This window comes from Caretta caretta, chromosome 14, assembly GCF_965140235.1.
Source record: "Caretta caretta isolate rCarCar2 chromosome 14, rCarCar1.hap1, whole genome shotgun sequence".
In the NCBI taxonomy this organism is placed as follows: domain Eukaryota; kingdom Metazoa; phylum Chordata; order Testudines; family Cheloniidae; genus Caretta; species Caretta caretta.
The window spans coordinates 3,340,836-3,356,048 of NC_134219.1; the positions used below are offsets into that span (position 1 = coordinate 3,340,836).

The 15,213-nt window shown below is 47.2% G+C and overlaps 1 protein-coding gene across 1 annotated transcript in view; it reads right to left on the reverse strand.

Moving 5' to 3' along the window:
* Positions 1-11,713, reverse strand: part of NPLOC4 (NPL4 homolog, ubiquitin recognition factor) — a 42,244-nt gene extending 30,531 nt beyond the window's left edge. Inside the window, exons 1-4 of the mRNA XM_048817718.2 lie at positions 11,597-11,713; positions 7,972-8,052; positions 4,633-4,745; positions 2,539-2,721 (exon numbers count right to left, since the gene is read on the reverse strand). Coding sequence (XP_048673675.1) covers positions 2,539-2,721; positions 4,633-4,745; positions 7,972-8,052; positions 11,597-11,611 — 392 coding nt within the window. The 5' untranslated portion in view covers positions 11,612-11,713. The remainder of the gene's footprint in view (positions 1-2,538; positions 2,722-4,632; positions 4,746-7,971; positions 8,053-11,596) is intronic.
* Between the last annotated feature and the right edge of the window lie 3,500 nt (positions 11,714-15,213).

The following is a 15,213-nucleotide window of genomic DNA, read 5'->3' on the forward strand; positions in this document are numbered from 1 at the left end:
AATTTCACATACATTGGGAGCAAGATCTTGGATTTAACCTACAAGTCTGAGGTCACAATCAGACATTCTTAACACACCTGTTCCACTAGTTAAACAGCTCTATGCACAGGCTTCAGATTATAATCCTTGAATTTGCAGAACTCTGATTCAGGGCAGTGTTTCAACTCAGATACACAATGCTTTATGGTGTTTGGGGGGGGAGAGGAAGGGGGAGGCTGCATTACTTTAAAGAAATGAGGACCAACACACTCATCCTTTATCAGTTACATAAGGATGCTCTTGGAACACAGTGAAATATGCCCTTATCTAACTGATAAAATCCTGTTGGGCCAAAAAGTTAAGACAAGGAAAAATCCCCTTTTGAGGTGATCTCCTTAGAACCCACAAGAGCTCTGCCAGGGCATTAAGAACTGGTCAGTACTGGTTCTTAAGAGCAAACCCCAGCAGATGAACATGGCTGTTGGCTCTCACTAGGAGGATATGGATGGGAGCCAGTGCAGCACTGCTTTTAATAAGTTTGTATGAACATTATCTCCCACGGTAAAGGACCACTACAGGCTGCTAATGCACTCAGCAGAATGCCAGCCTCCCATCAAGTTTAGATTGATACGCAGCCACAAACACAGGCACAACCCTGGACATACATTTTTTATCATCATAAATATCTGTCATTGTGCTTTGACTCCCTGCTAAGAATACCTTTCTTCTCTTGAAAAATGTGGTCACATTAAACCCAGGTTTTGGTTTGGGGTTTTTTTAAACCAAGAAGTGAAGAGTTTTGCCTTTCTTGTTTGAAGATTAATGTGCCATTTCCCTCATTTATCATCCGCTCGAAAAGGTTAGACAATATTTTCCATTTAAAGGCTACGCCTTTCTGATCTTCCCTTCTGCTGCAGCACTAAAGATCAAACCATATGGGAAGACAACATAACAGAGCCGGGTGGGGCATTCAGGTTAAAAAAGTCCTGCTCATCTTTAAATCTTTGCTCAACACCTCTGAGAAGTTACTTCACAAAGAGGGATCTAGTCCCAAGTCTGAGGGTAAGTGAAAATAGTAATCAGTGTTGGCAATTATTGCCATATCTTTTCCCCAATTAATGCTGTGTGACCACCCGGCCTGAGAACATTTTGTTAAGGTGTGTTTACATTTAAGGCATTATTAAAATACCTGAATGTTTATTTTTATGGGAACAAATACTACATTGCTCATCCAGAGCGCCTCTCAGTCAAAACCAGGAGGCAGTATGGTCTAGCAGACAAAGCATTGGACTGGGACTCAGGAGACATGGGTTTTATTCCCAGGTCTGACACTGGCTTGCTGAGTGACCTTGAGCAAGTCACTTCCTGCCACATGCCTCTGTTTCCCCATCTGTAAAATGGGGATAAAGGTACCTCCTTTGTAAAGCACTTTGAGATCTACTGATAAGCACTATATATAAGGGCTAGGATTATCTAAACACACTTTATAAACACTATGTCTCAACTTTCCCGTGAGCTAAGCAGATATCCTCATTTTATAGAAGGGAAAACAGAGGGCACAAGAAATTATTGCAGTGACCAGGAAGGGAGCTAGGCATCGTGTCCAGGAGTCCTGACTCCCAGTCCCCTGGGCTAGCCGGTAAACAACACTTCCACACACTCCTTTGACTCTTGTCATTTTGCCTTTATAAAGACTGCTGGACCTCAGATGACAAAGGTTCCCAGCAAGTACAAGCCCCCCACAAGCACACAGGTATCTTGTAACAAGGGATAGCTGTGGTGGCTTAATCTGAGCATGAGGGGGAACATTAGTGGGCTGGGGGAACAACCAGAGCACCTGACCAAGGGCGTGCATGATCCATTGCAACCAAGATCCTCTGTTATTCCTGGATGCCTAGGTAGCAGCCTTGGCTAAAAGGGATTTTTTCCATTTGTGGCTTTCATGTGGGATCCAGACTATGCCACAGTTTATCTATGCCTGTCACCTCAAGCCTGGATTAATGTAACACACACTACAGGAAATACACACAAACCATATGGAAACAGAAGCTACTTCAGAACGCAGCCCGCTGCTTATTAGGCAGGTGTCACACTGGGAGCATATTCCAGAATTGTTCCGCACTCTGCACTAACTACCAGTACATTTCTAAACAGAAGTCAAGGTGCTGACTTTAATCTGTATAGCCGTGAAGGGATTGGGAATAGAGATCATCATCAGAGGCACTTCAGCTGGAGCCACCTTGGTTTAAACAGGTTGTGGCTGTCAGCAGGTCCTTCTTGGCAAAGGCCCTACGGTTTGGAATCTGCTTGCACCCTTGGCTTGCCAGAGCCCAGATTTAACTTTCTAGGATAACAGCAAAATCTATTTTTCCTTGTGCATATTTCCAAAGAAGTGGGGGGAGGGGGGGCAATGAGTGGTGTACGGTTTAGAAGGAAGGCTGTTCGTTTAACACACTTACTGGTTATCAGTTTCCTACTGGACATTATTGTAAATGTTAACAACCACCAAGCATGAGGTCAGCACTACAGAATCTAGTTGGAAAGCACAGTAGTACTTACAGTTGCTGGTCTCGATTCCTGTAAATCTTCCCATCCTGTTTGATTAGGTACTGGTCGATCTCATCTTCCACCAAGTGAGGGACCCCCAAGGGGCGCAACAGCCCTTGGGAGATAGAGGTGTCCATGTTCTCAGAGGAAGAGCCAGCAGGGCTCGAGGGGAAGAGGAACAACATATCACCATGCCTATGTGAGGAGAAAGAGAAACAAGCACTGCTTTGGAACGTGCCTAACTTTCTACATACACAGTGGGGCAAACGAGCCATTAGGAAAGCGTCCGCTCTGTAGGTTGGAGTAAAGTTCAAGATACATTATCTTCACCTCCCTTTCTTTCAGCAATAACTCATTTGACCGTAATTTTCACTGTATCCACTCTGAGAAACCTACGGCTTCTGTCTGAGTTACCTGATGAAATTTCTAAGCTTCCTTACTGGCATGTAACTATAAAACGTACGTTCACTAATGCTCATTTACCACAGCTTCCCAGGTACCAGAACCTGAAATCTGGAGACACGAGTAGCATAAATGACCTAGCACAACACTAACAACCAGCTTCCAAAGCCATTTCATTCGCCAGCTAGCTAGTGCGCCTGCTGTTTTGCCCATTTGCAGGATGCCCTCAAACACTGGTGCTGAATTCTGCCTCTAGCACCAGCAAAATAAAGAGGCAGCTTTCACCAAGAACAGAGCCAAAGAAAAACAAAGAGAACAGAGTGGAAGGGGTTAAAAGGAGAGAAACAACAGCTTCAGCAGGGCAAAGGGCTAACTAGGTTGCCTACACTTGTAGTCAGGTGTCTTCCGAAGGTGTTTTTTGCACTATTATGGAATACAAATGAGTTAACTTTGTTTGGTGCCCTTCCTTTTGCACCAACACCCACACTAGAAAAGGTGATGGGTGGGCTGAAAGAAGATTGCCAATAATCTCTGACTAGGGAGGGCTGGAGCTCTGGCTCATTCGAAATGGACTCCAGCAGCAATGCAGAGTGGGTGGAGGAGTGCAGAAGATAGGGAGGAGGAAAAAATGATGCAATTCCCTCTTGGCTATAGAGGAGCAAAAGAGGAGTCTGGTACAGGCTTATTACAGTGGTGGGCAGCACTATAAAACCCTAAGCTAGGTGACTACCATGGGCTGCCACAGACAGTAACTTTTGGTAGCCCACATTTCCACAATACTGAAACCAATCCAATTTGCCTCGTCACTAGTGACAGACCTGACACAAATGTGACGAAGTGGGGATTTTCCCTTGTTATGTTGTATGAGAACCTATGTGTGTCTTACTGTTTTGCATGAATGGGGTGTGCGCCTCAGTTTCCCTGTGTATTGCACCAATTCCTAGGTGGTGAGGATAAGGGGGTGTGACTTTTGCGGAGGCTGCTCCATTGCCTGCATGATGCTATAGCCGCCTCTTTGTAACCTGAAACTCAGGAGGGGGATGCAACCACGTGACTTTTGGCTCAGGAAGCGAGACCGAGATGGGCCGGGCAGGGGCCAGGCAGCTGGAAGCGAGTCATTCTGGGCTGGCTTGGAAGTCGGGGAGGACCAGAGCCAGGCTCTGGGCTCCCTTCCCCCCACAGCCCCCAAGATGGAATTGGCTGAAAGTCACTGATTTCTGTAATAGCAAGCTCTGTTCTATGCTGTATTCATGTTGACTAATAAACCTTCTGTTTTGCCGGCTGGCTGAGAGTCACGTCTGACTGCAGAGTTGGGGTGCAGGGCCCTCTGGCTTCCCCAGGAGCCCCGCCCGGGCAGACTTGCTGCGGGAAGCACGGTGGGTAAGGAAATGCTGAATGCTCTGAGGTCAGACCCAGGAAGGTCGAAGCTGTGTAGGCTTCTTGCCCTGGAGACAGTATGCTCAGAGAGAGGAGGCGGCTCCCCCAGTGTCCTGACAGGCTTCATACAGAGTAGTTCCAGAGCATTGACCTGGTGACTCAGTGACAGTGGACAATTGCAGGGAATACTGAAGCTTGTAGTGTTGTCCATTAGTTACCACATAGGCACAGAAGGGAGAAATTAGACAGGTTTGCCAAAAGGGGTAAGGCACATTCTACTGTACAACGTTCTCTCTGCATCCCTGGTATTCTCTGTCAAGAACTTACTTGATTTTCAGTAGATGGAGGGATTTGTTCTGTGACGCTGTGATCTCACCAGTCCTGTTTCTATTGACGTACACAGAAAAGCCATTATTCCTGAAGCCAAACTCTTTTGCAACCTAGGAAATAAGAGATGAATGAGACAACACAGAACACTTCACATGCGTGTCCTCACTGTGGGGGAGAAAATAGGAAAGGCCTAGCAGTATTTTAACTGAACCCATCCTCCCATTGTGTAGAGAAGATTGTCGGGTAGCTAAAAAACACAAAACCTAACAAGGAATTTACAAGAAAACAAGAGCTGACAGAAATATGGACAGAGCTGACAGAAACAAGAGCTGACAGAAATATGCAGGTCATAAAGACAACGACAGAAGTAAATAAAATACATACAAAACATTGAGTGTTTACTATAAAACCAAGCGACCTTCACTTGGGGTGGGGAAGTGTCAGTCACTATTATCCAAATCTCCACTCTCCCATGCCAGCTTCTGCGGAATACTGCACCCACCAAGTCACCTTCGCCCCAATCCACCCCAAACCCCTTTCCTTCCTTCCTTCCTTGTTCAAGAGCCTCACATACGTCTCTGCTCTCATTTCTCAGTCACAAATTTCCACACAATCTTCACTCTCTTCTGCTCCCTTTTTCATTTCTTTACACTGTTGACCATGTGCCTTTCTTTATGCTAGATTTTATTCTTGCAAAAGCCTCTTCCTTCAGACTACCAGACAGCTTCCCTTTCATCCTTTAAGTGCCTCAATTAAAACCCACTTTCTCTTAACCTTGCAATGTTGACTTCAGTTCAGTAGCATCTCTGCCCATTTATACATCTGATTTTTTAAGAGCTAGTCAACTTAAAAGCTGAGTTAGAAGTAGCTTCAGGTGCTGTACCTGCTCCCCTAAGTCCCTCTGCCAATTTCTGTAGCTTCATTTTTTTTTTTATATATATAAAAAATATTTCTCCCGCATTGCTTTTGTCAAACCCACAGACAGAGTAAATGGACTACACACAGGACACAATCAAGCACGCGATCCACAAAATGCTGCCAAGCACACAAAGTAAAATGGAAAACGATAGAATACAGTTTGTTTTCTCTAACCTCTCAGTTATAGTGAACTGAGGTGTGAATTTTAGCAAAAGAAGGTAAGTTATTCAGAGGAATGTGATTTCTAAATTGTCCCTTTAACTTGCGTACTTTACTTGCCTGAAGTGAATCATCAGCTCTTCAGGTCAGAGACCTCGTATATTATGGAGGAAGCAAATTCTACAACTATGAACAAAATTACAGGTTTTCCCAGGTTTAAAGTTCTAACCTGAACGTAGGTGGCCAACTGATTCTGCTTTTGCTGCATGAAGCAGAGGAATTCCCATACTAGATCAGACCACTGGTCCATCTAGTTGAGTATCCTGGCCTGGGATATATGGTGTTATGTGCTCTGAAAGATGGAGTGTCAGAACTATTAAGTGCCTTATGGCATAACATTTTGAAATTAATACAGTATTTGTGCAGGATCAACTAAGAGGAGATCACAGGCCAGGAAGGAGCAAAGCCCTGGTTTATAAACTATATCCTCAATAATTAGCAAATGCTACAAAGAAAGTTATGACAAATACAGTGAAAAGGAGATTTGTGTTTTGAGGAAGATATGTTTGAACGTTCTTCCAATAAGCAGGTACTCCTTTAACAGAATTCTGCCTGTCCTTCATCTTTAGTCTATACAAGCTTTTCTTAAGGTGTCAAGTAAAAGATTAAATTTAATCATAAACAGAAAAAGCTATAATCTGAGGTTTAAATTACAACTGTCTAGTTAGATGAAACACTCTCTATACATATTGGCATTTGAGTAGTTAAACCTAAACCCATTAAGATTCAAGAAGCCTAGTCACTGATGTGTTACAGCCTGTAATGTCTCTCTTAGAATAAATCCTGTATAAGAAAGAAAAAAAAGAGTATCTCCCCATAGCACAAATCACAGAATGCTTAGCTCATCCTCCCTAGCAAGGTAAAGTGAAATCCAGGCAGTTTGGAGGGAAGGATTAAGAACACAATAAAACAAAATATTCCTCTTGCTAACAGAAAAGCACCGACCTTAAAGATTCCATGTTACTCCCAATGTCCCAGGAGATGGAGAGGAAAAAAAAGATTGTAGGAGGAATGCAAAATATCTGAGATTCTTGCTCCCTCTAAAACAATGAATTTGAGACACTAACCATCTGTGTATCAAACAAAAGATGACCACCTGACACCCAATATAAAATTAACTCTATGTGCTCCTCACATTTCCAGTTATGGAATTAGTTCCCCCAGCAATCTGTTCCTAAAAGACCACATAAGGATCTCAAAATTGCTCAATATCTTTCCCTAACCTCCAAAACTATGTTGGAAGAGCCCCTGTGGCATTCAAAGAACACTGCAACAGAAAACACAAAACAGTACTCAAGGAGCAAAGTAAACAGCTAACAGTTAATTTCTACTCAAATGATGTCTAAAAAGGCCAATCACTTGCGGCAGATATTGAATACTCTCTATATACACTTCCCATTTAATTCTCAATCTCTTCTCCCCCACAAGCCCATTATTTATAGCATTTAACGTAATTTTGTGTGTATACATTGTAGTTCTTTCTTTTCAGGTCTCTGATTTATTCGGTGACATTGAACCAGGGTTGATGTTGGTGACATGACTGGAAGTATCAAGGTGGAAAAGGAATCAGATTAACTCCCTCTGCACATACTGTTAGCAACAAGAGGAATGGAATGTGAAAGCATGTAAAATTAATGCAGTTTTGATAAAATGTTACAGGACTTCCCTGTATTAATTCCTGTATAGATGTACAGACCAAAAAATATACAGTCCAACCCATTTTAAAAACAAATCATGTCTCATCACCCAAAGTAACAGTTTTCAAACAATGAAGCGTAACTGATTTTTCAAGCAATCATACCTCGAACACCGTCTCAGTCACTGCTTTATCAGAATTTTAAAACAACAAAGAAAATCACACCTGAGAAAGTTGAGGTTGAATTTGTTCACATAAATTGGGATGAGGGTTTCAAAACTGGGTTTAACACAGAAAGCCAGTTTCAGTGTAAATGTGGAGAGATTGTTCTGGCTAATGCATGCTGATCCACGCAACCACCATCAGGCTACCCTGATTCAGTTGAGCATATATCAGTCATTAAAGAAAGTCTCTGTGTATACACCCAGTAAGCGAAGTAGTTCCCAAAAGCACAGCCATCTGGAGTGGCTAAATTCTGGGCAGCCAGAGCACTATCCTAGCTATGCTCAGAAGAGAGCAGGGAAACCGGCAGATAAGTGATGAAATGCTGAAAGCCAGGATACCTTTTTTAGAAATGTTGCAACTGTTTCTCGTTTTGCTGCCGTGATGCGCTTCACTCCCTCCGGCGACTGGACACGGATTATCTGTGGAGAATTAAAAGGTATATTCGGTCACACAACAAAGCAATACTATGTCCTGTCCTGGTTTCGCTTCTGAGCAACAGATGTTCCCCACTTTTGAAGACATGAAACAAAGCAAGTATCATCACAACCTCTCACCCTGACCACACCCTTTTCTCATTACTGAAGTCATTCTTAGGATGCAATTACAGAATTATGGGGGGGAAGTTTACCTACCATACCCAGAGCATAAAACCAATAATTTCACATTATTTGCTAGATACTTTACTCTGAAATACAAGGCATTTTTACAAACAGATTTAAAAAGTCAATGATGGCACTGAGCTTATTTTTCTGATGAAACTTCTGCATTTAGACATGAAGCAAAACATGCAGCATTATTAGAGGATAACTCAAAGCTTTTATGAGAGCAGTTTAGTCAATCCCCCAAGTTCCTTTACAGAGGAACTTGGATAACCTGCAGTATTAAGGGTCATCTTCAGTGTTATTTCATTTCAACCACATTACTGACAGTTGGCATCTATTTCCAATTAAGAGAATAAGAGAATTTTAAGTCATTGGGGCACGAGGCATTACTGGGGAACGTTAATAGAATTTCCATTGCAAGCCTCCATTTGGGATGGGAGAGATGAGTAAAGCCACCTGCTTTTGGGAAAAGGGGCCAAAGGCAATTGTTCCCATAAAGGCAGGTTTGGCTGTGGATCAGTGGCACAACTGTCAGTATGTCTTACACTTCTCAGGAGTGTGAAAGTGACTAAAGCTCTGCCAGCACGTCAGAGCTGCTGCAAGCCCAGAGTACAAAGCAGCAGGACGATATGCAGTGACGAGCCAGGCTGCTCTTACAAACACCAATCTGAAAGACAGCCGGGCATAGCTTGACATGTGACAGCAAGAGGCTGCCAGAGTGCTCCAGAATGCCCTCCTTCAAAGTTATTTTCTCATGTATTACCACTCCACTGTTCTGTGTGTGAATACATGGAACATGAAACAGGAAATGTTTGTAACAGACTACTCTCTTGTTTGAGTGCAAATTGCTGCACTGTCTCTTCCCTCAGAGAAGTGTGCACAACACAGGTGAGGGCCAGATTCATTAATACTATATTTCAGGGTGCACCTAAAGGACTATGGGATAACCCCCACCTTGCTTTGATTTTTCTAACACGCATGGAACCTGAACACACACTGCATTTCCTGCTTGGAAAGCCCCCTACTTACATTTAATCAGCCTAAGAATGCTGAAACAAGGCTCTAAAGATCTTTTAAAATGTTCAAGTGTCTCCCACTTGTGGGGCTTACTGAGACTATTTGATGGGCTAATGGGACTCAGGCTGTTGAACACCCTGAAGCATTCTCTCTGCCATTGGCTAAGAAGATGATGTCTCCACACAATTCCCAGGTGGCACTGGAGCTAGCCAGAGATCAGAACAGACAATATTTAACCTCCTGGCACTAGAATGGCAGCGTAGAGCTAAACCACCGGGTCCTAAGTCGAACCTTTTCTATAGCAATATATGACCAATCAGCTGTGTATCTTACTTTGGTGCGTTCAGTTCAGGACAGTGTTTCAAACAAGATCTCCCGCATCAATGTCACAGTAACTAACATGAAGTGTTGGGGCGAGAAAAAGGAATACTTTGCCATAACTCAGTTAAAAAAAAAGATGTTTTCTGCTGCTCAGGTGAGCCAAGAAAATGCTAAAAAGAAGGCAATATCTGTAACATCCAGATGTTGAGAGGAAGACAGCTGCCAGTTGCTGCCTCACCAAAGATGCCCCCAAGAACACACACACGAGGCCTAATAGGATCTATTTCCTGGATGATGTCACTGTTGGCCAAAGTCTTGCCTACAAGAGTAGCGTAGATGCTTGTGATTTGGGAAGTCAATGGATACGCTCTGTTTTCAACAGCAGGGCTTGCCTGGAGGCTTGAGAAAAAAACATTAAATACAAACCCTGTTTTGTTGCAAGGTTCCAGAATTTTTCCAAACATTTTCAATAACTTTTTTGTTTTGTCAGTTTCTATACCCAGGTCTCTCTCCATTGGCAAGAGGATAACTAACATGGAAGAACACACTAGAGGACAAGGACAGACTGGGCATCCGCATGCAACAAACGAGATCAATTGATTTAGCAACCTAACAACTGGCAAATTACAGGCCTATAGAGATAAACCTTTACAAAGAGTAAAGGAACTGTGTTTATATGCAGTTCCAGTTAAACCAGTTTCTAGCATGGATGATCAACTCATGCGGATGAAGCCAAACTGCATTTGAAAAACAGCATTCTAGCCTAAATTTTGGCTAAAGCCAGAAGGTGGCTTTCAAACAGAGTTTTAACTTGGTTCTGCCCCCATCCAAAGGGGTCTCTGACTTGGGGAATTCTCCCACTGTCACTCCTAGACATCAGTATTTTCATCTCAATGTCATCTAGACCTGCATTAGACAACAGGGTGGTAAACATGCTGGCAGCTGGTCCAATATGAGTACTCCCAACACGGCTAGAACCGGTGCTGCAGTACTGGTGGGAGTGTTTTAAGAAAACGTTCAGAGTACACAAGGGTTTAGGCACTGTCCACACTGGAATCACAACTGTGCTTTGAACAACCTTTGCACATGGTTGTCCATTGCAGTTTCCCTCACTAGTGCAGATACAGACTATGACATAACATGTCTGTTGTTTATGCTGGACGGAGATCTAGTGGGGGAAAGAGGGAGGTTACATTTAGTGTGATTTTTAATAAGCCTATCAAGCGCTCCAGGCACACAAGCAAGCCATTTCATGGGAAGAGGTATTTTAATGTTCCCAGTGGATATAGTCCTTCTCCCCCAGCCCAATGGAACCAACCCTTTAATTCCCCCCCCCCGCAACGTCTCCATCTCAATCCCCAGCCCAAAACGTAAAAGCCGGGGGGGGAAACGGGACGGGACAGAGGGGGGCGCGGAGAAGCCTTCAAATGGGCCCTAAAGGTGAAAAACGTTGTTAGGGTCTGCCAGAGCCAGGCTTGAGGAAAACAGGAAGATGGTGAGAACCATCTGGGATGCTTGAGCTGGGGCTGGTCCTGCTGCGAGCAGGGGGTGGGACGAGATGGCTCCTGAGGTCCCCCCCAGCCCTGAGAGTCTGTGATTCGATCAACGCCAAGACCGCTCTGGAGGGAGGGGGGGAATCGCCCCCTCGCTGGGGGGAATCGCCCCCTCGCTGGGGGGGGGGGGTTCTGCGCCCCTTGGGAAGGCGTGAGGGTCTCACGCGGCCGCCTGCGCGGGGGAGCAGCAGCTGGGCTGACTCCAGCCCCCCTTGCCCAGGGCGGGGGGCTGCCGCCCTTGGGCCCCGGGGTCGGCAGCTGTTTCCGGTGGGGTATTTGGTGCGGGCCCGGCGGGGTTCCCCGCTCCCCGGTTCGGTGCGGGCCGCGGGGCCGGGTCGGGGGCCCTGCCCGGCGGGGAGCGGGGGGTTCCCGGGGAAGGGCCCCGCCCGGCTGCCCCGGGGCCCGCCCCAGCCGCTGGGGTCTCGGGGCCCCGGCCGACCTGCTGCCTCACCCACCCGGCCCCGACTCACGATCGTCTCCGCCATGGCGCTGGCGGCCCCGCCCGGCCTCGCCCGCCTGCTCCCGGGGCCGGTTCCCGAGCGGCCGCCTCGTCCCCCGGCTCCGGCCTCCAGCGCCCCCGCTCCGCGCGCGCCGGCGTCAGCGGCCCCGCGCCCGCCAACCCCGACAACAAGGTTCCGGGCAGCAACGTTCCCCGCTCCCGGCTCCCTGCGGGGAGCCGCGACCCACCCACAGATCCTGCCCCATCGCCCCCTAGTCCCGCCCCATAACCCCTCCGGGTACCCCCCAGAACCCGCCCGGTCCCACCCCATAGCCCGTCCCGGGTACTCCACAGAACCCCCCGTCCTGCCCCATAGCCCGTCCCGGGTACTCCACAGGACCCCCCCGGTCCGCCCCATAACCCCTCCGGGTACCCCCCAGAACCCTTCTGGTCCCGCCCCATAGCCCCTCCCCTGGTACCCCACAGAACCCCCCAGTCCTGCCCCATAACCCCTCCGGGTACCCCACAGAACCCTCCCCGGTCCCGCCCCACAACTCCTCCGGGTACCCCCCAGAACACCCCCTGGTCCTGCCCCAGAACTCCTCCCTGGTTACCCCACAGAATCCCCCCAGTCTCACCCATAACCCCTCTGGGTACCCCAGAGAACCCCCCGTCATAACCCCTCCCCGGGTACCCCACAGAACCCCCCAGTCTGCCCCATAACCCCTCCGGGTACCCCACGGAATCCCCCCCGGTCCTGCCCCATAACCCCTCCTTGGATACCCCACAGAACCCCCCCTGGTCCCGCCCCATAATTCCTCCCCGGGTACTCCACAGAATCTCCCCCGGTCCCGTCCCATAACTTCTCTGGGTACCCCATAGAATGCTTTCCTCCCTTCCCCCTGGCACTCCCTCCCCATCCTTCTATCCCCCATTCACCCAGGCATGATCCTAGTGTGAAGGGTTCTGACCCCCAGCTCAGTTCTGACTGATCCTGTGACTGAGGGCAAAGCCAGGCCCAAGGCAGGAGGCAGCCAGCCAGACTTTGGGGGTTCTCTCAGATGGTTATTTGACACTGAACAGATCTGGGGCAGGCCCTGTTCATGCTGCAAAGGAGATGATTCTTTAGCTCTTCGGACCCACTGGTGTCTGCAGTACTGATTATTACCCTGATGTAAAATACAGAATACTTTATGAAATGCCAAGGCAAATGGCTGTCGGAGCCCCAGCCCCAGCAATGAATTAGTCTTGCAGGCACAAATGATCCCCACCCAGCAGCCAAAAAACCAAATCGTAGACGAATAATTAATTAAATCAGGCAGGCAATAAATCAGAACAGCAAGACAGTCCCCTCTGTGCCCTCCATCCCCCCGGAATATACCCTCCACCTTTCCCCTAAGCCCTTTTGCAGCCTGTCCAGCAGCCATCAAGTCTGGGCTAGTTCAGGTCACATATGTTTCAAAAAGGCATGTTCCTTGACAAAGAGGAACTCTGGGATGAGGCGGGTCATGGTATGTAGGGGAACAGCCCCGGTGAACTCTCGGGCCTTTCAGTTACTGTAGACAGATCTGGGTGAGAGGTGGTTACTGAAATATTTAGGGCCTGGAATACCAAGGGCTTTGTATTCTCACACCAAGGCCCTGAGCTGTGTCCTTTAGCATGACAGAAGTCAGCGCAGATCCCAGAGGGGTAACTAACTCCCTGCCTTCTATTTGAAGAAGCAACCGTCTGCCACGAATTGCAGTCTGGCTACATTTCAAGAGAAGCCCAGTTACCCATGTCAGTAATTCACATTAATGAAGCAGGAGCTTGCCATTCCTCTCGAGTCCGTCCTGCAGGATGAAATCACTTGTGCCACAAAATCAGCTAGTAATGAGACCAAGTCATGATGCTATGTCACTACTGCATTCCAGTGCTCTTCATAACCTCTGGCTTCTTTCATCCCCCTGCAAGCGCATGAGAAGTGGGGCTGTGCCATAAATATGAGGATGGGTGGGGAGCTTGTTGAGAATTATCCCTGCTTCTGACCCCTAGTGATGCTGATGGGGCAGCCCAGCAGTGTCCTGGCTCAGCAAAGCGGTCACCACTTCTGAGTCTGGGTCCTGGACCGGAGGGGCCCTGGGCCGGCCCGCTGTGAACTGTCATTCTCAGCTCTGGATGGGGAGCAGGTGAAAAGCAGGGAGGATGTCAGTCATCACCTCCCTCTCCAGGGACATCCAGTAGCGATCCGCTGAAGGGACTGAAGTGTTCATTCAGCACCCGTCAATTCTCCTGTTAGCGTGTGCACAAAGGGGCCTGCTGGAAGAGAGCAGGAATTGTGTATAATAAGGGGCAATCCAGGATTGTTCTACAGGACTGGGCCAGGTTAGATACAGGGTAACATTTTCAAAGGTGTCCACATGACTTGGGAACCTCACTCCCAGTCTGAAAAGGGAGTTAGGCCATGTCTACACAACAGCTGCGACAGCTACACCTACGACGCTGCTGCTTGCCATAGTCTAGATGTTCCTACATCAGTGGAAGGGGGGTTTCTTTCTATGTAGGTAACAGACCACTTCAAGAGGTGGTAGCTAGGCCAGTGGAAGAATCCTTCCTTCAACCTAGCTGCATCTACGCCGGGGCTAGGTTGACCTAACTATGGCACTCAAGGAGTGAAATTTCCTTTTACAGCCCTGAGCCATGTAGCTAAGTTGATGTAATTTTTAACAGACCAGGCCTAAGTGCCACTGACTTGCAATAAGCTCTAAGTCACTTGGAAATGGGACTAAGGCCAGGTCTAGGCTACTGCGTGGGGCAGGGCGGGGCAGAGATGTGATCCCTGACTGACAGAGCTGGGCTGGCAAAAGCCTCTTATGTAGGCACGGTTGTAGTGGCAAAACTGCACTTTCAGCAGTAGCGTTTGTGTTGCTGGGAGCCTGGAATATGCAAAATCAAGTGCAAAAATGCAGCTTGGTGGCTGTAAAGCAGCACGCAGAGGAGGACCGTGCTGCTGGTATAATATACAGGTACAGCTACCCTGGCAAATCATTCCTAAGGGAGATCTGGCTTTAGGCTCCTATGTCACTTTCAGGCACCTTTGAAAATTTGACCCCAAAATTTGACCCCAAAGGATTTTTAAAGGCATCTAAGGGAATGAGGTGCCTAAATTAACTTCAATGAGAGTTGGGTGCCCAACTGCTCTTTGTGCCTTTGAAAATCTCCTTATAAGTCATTTTGGAAATTTGATGGAGGCTCCTAAGTCACATCGGCTCATGTCCTTCATGATATTTAGGGGGCCAAGGCCCACTGATTTCCTTAGGTGTTTTCGAAAATGTTACCGATGGCCGCTAAAGAAATGCAAAGCACCTTCTTTCACAGGGCCAAATGGATGAAAGTGACGGCAGTCAGAGCAGGGGTCAGCTCTCAGCCTGCTTCTATCCCCTGAGGATAGTTAATTTGACATCACTGCATACCTGCAACTGCTTCAGGTAAACCCCAGGCTGGAGTAATAAAGCTCTGATTGCCTCCAGGGGAAGGACGCAGCTAGAGAAAGGACATTACAAAATAATAAAATAAACTACAATCAGCCAAATGACAACAAGGAAGGATGTTGTGGGGGATCTCCCGAGAACCTTGTTCTTAGTAATTACCCGCCAGTTACAGCCCTAA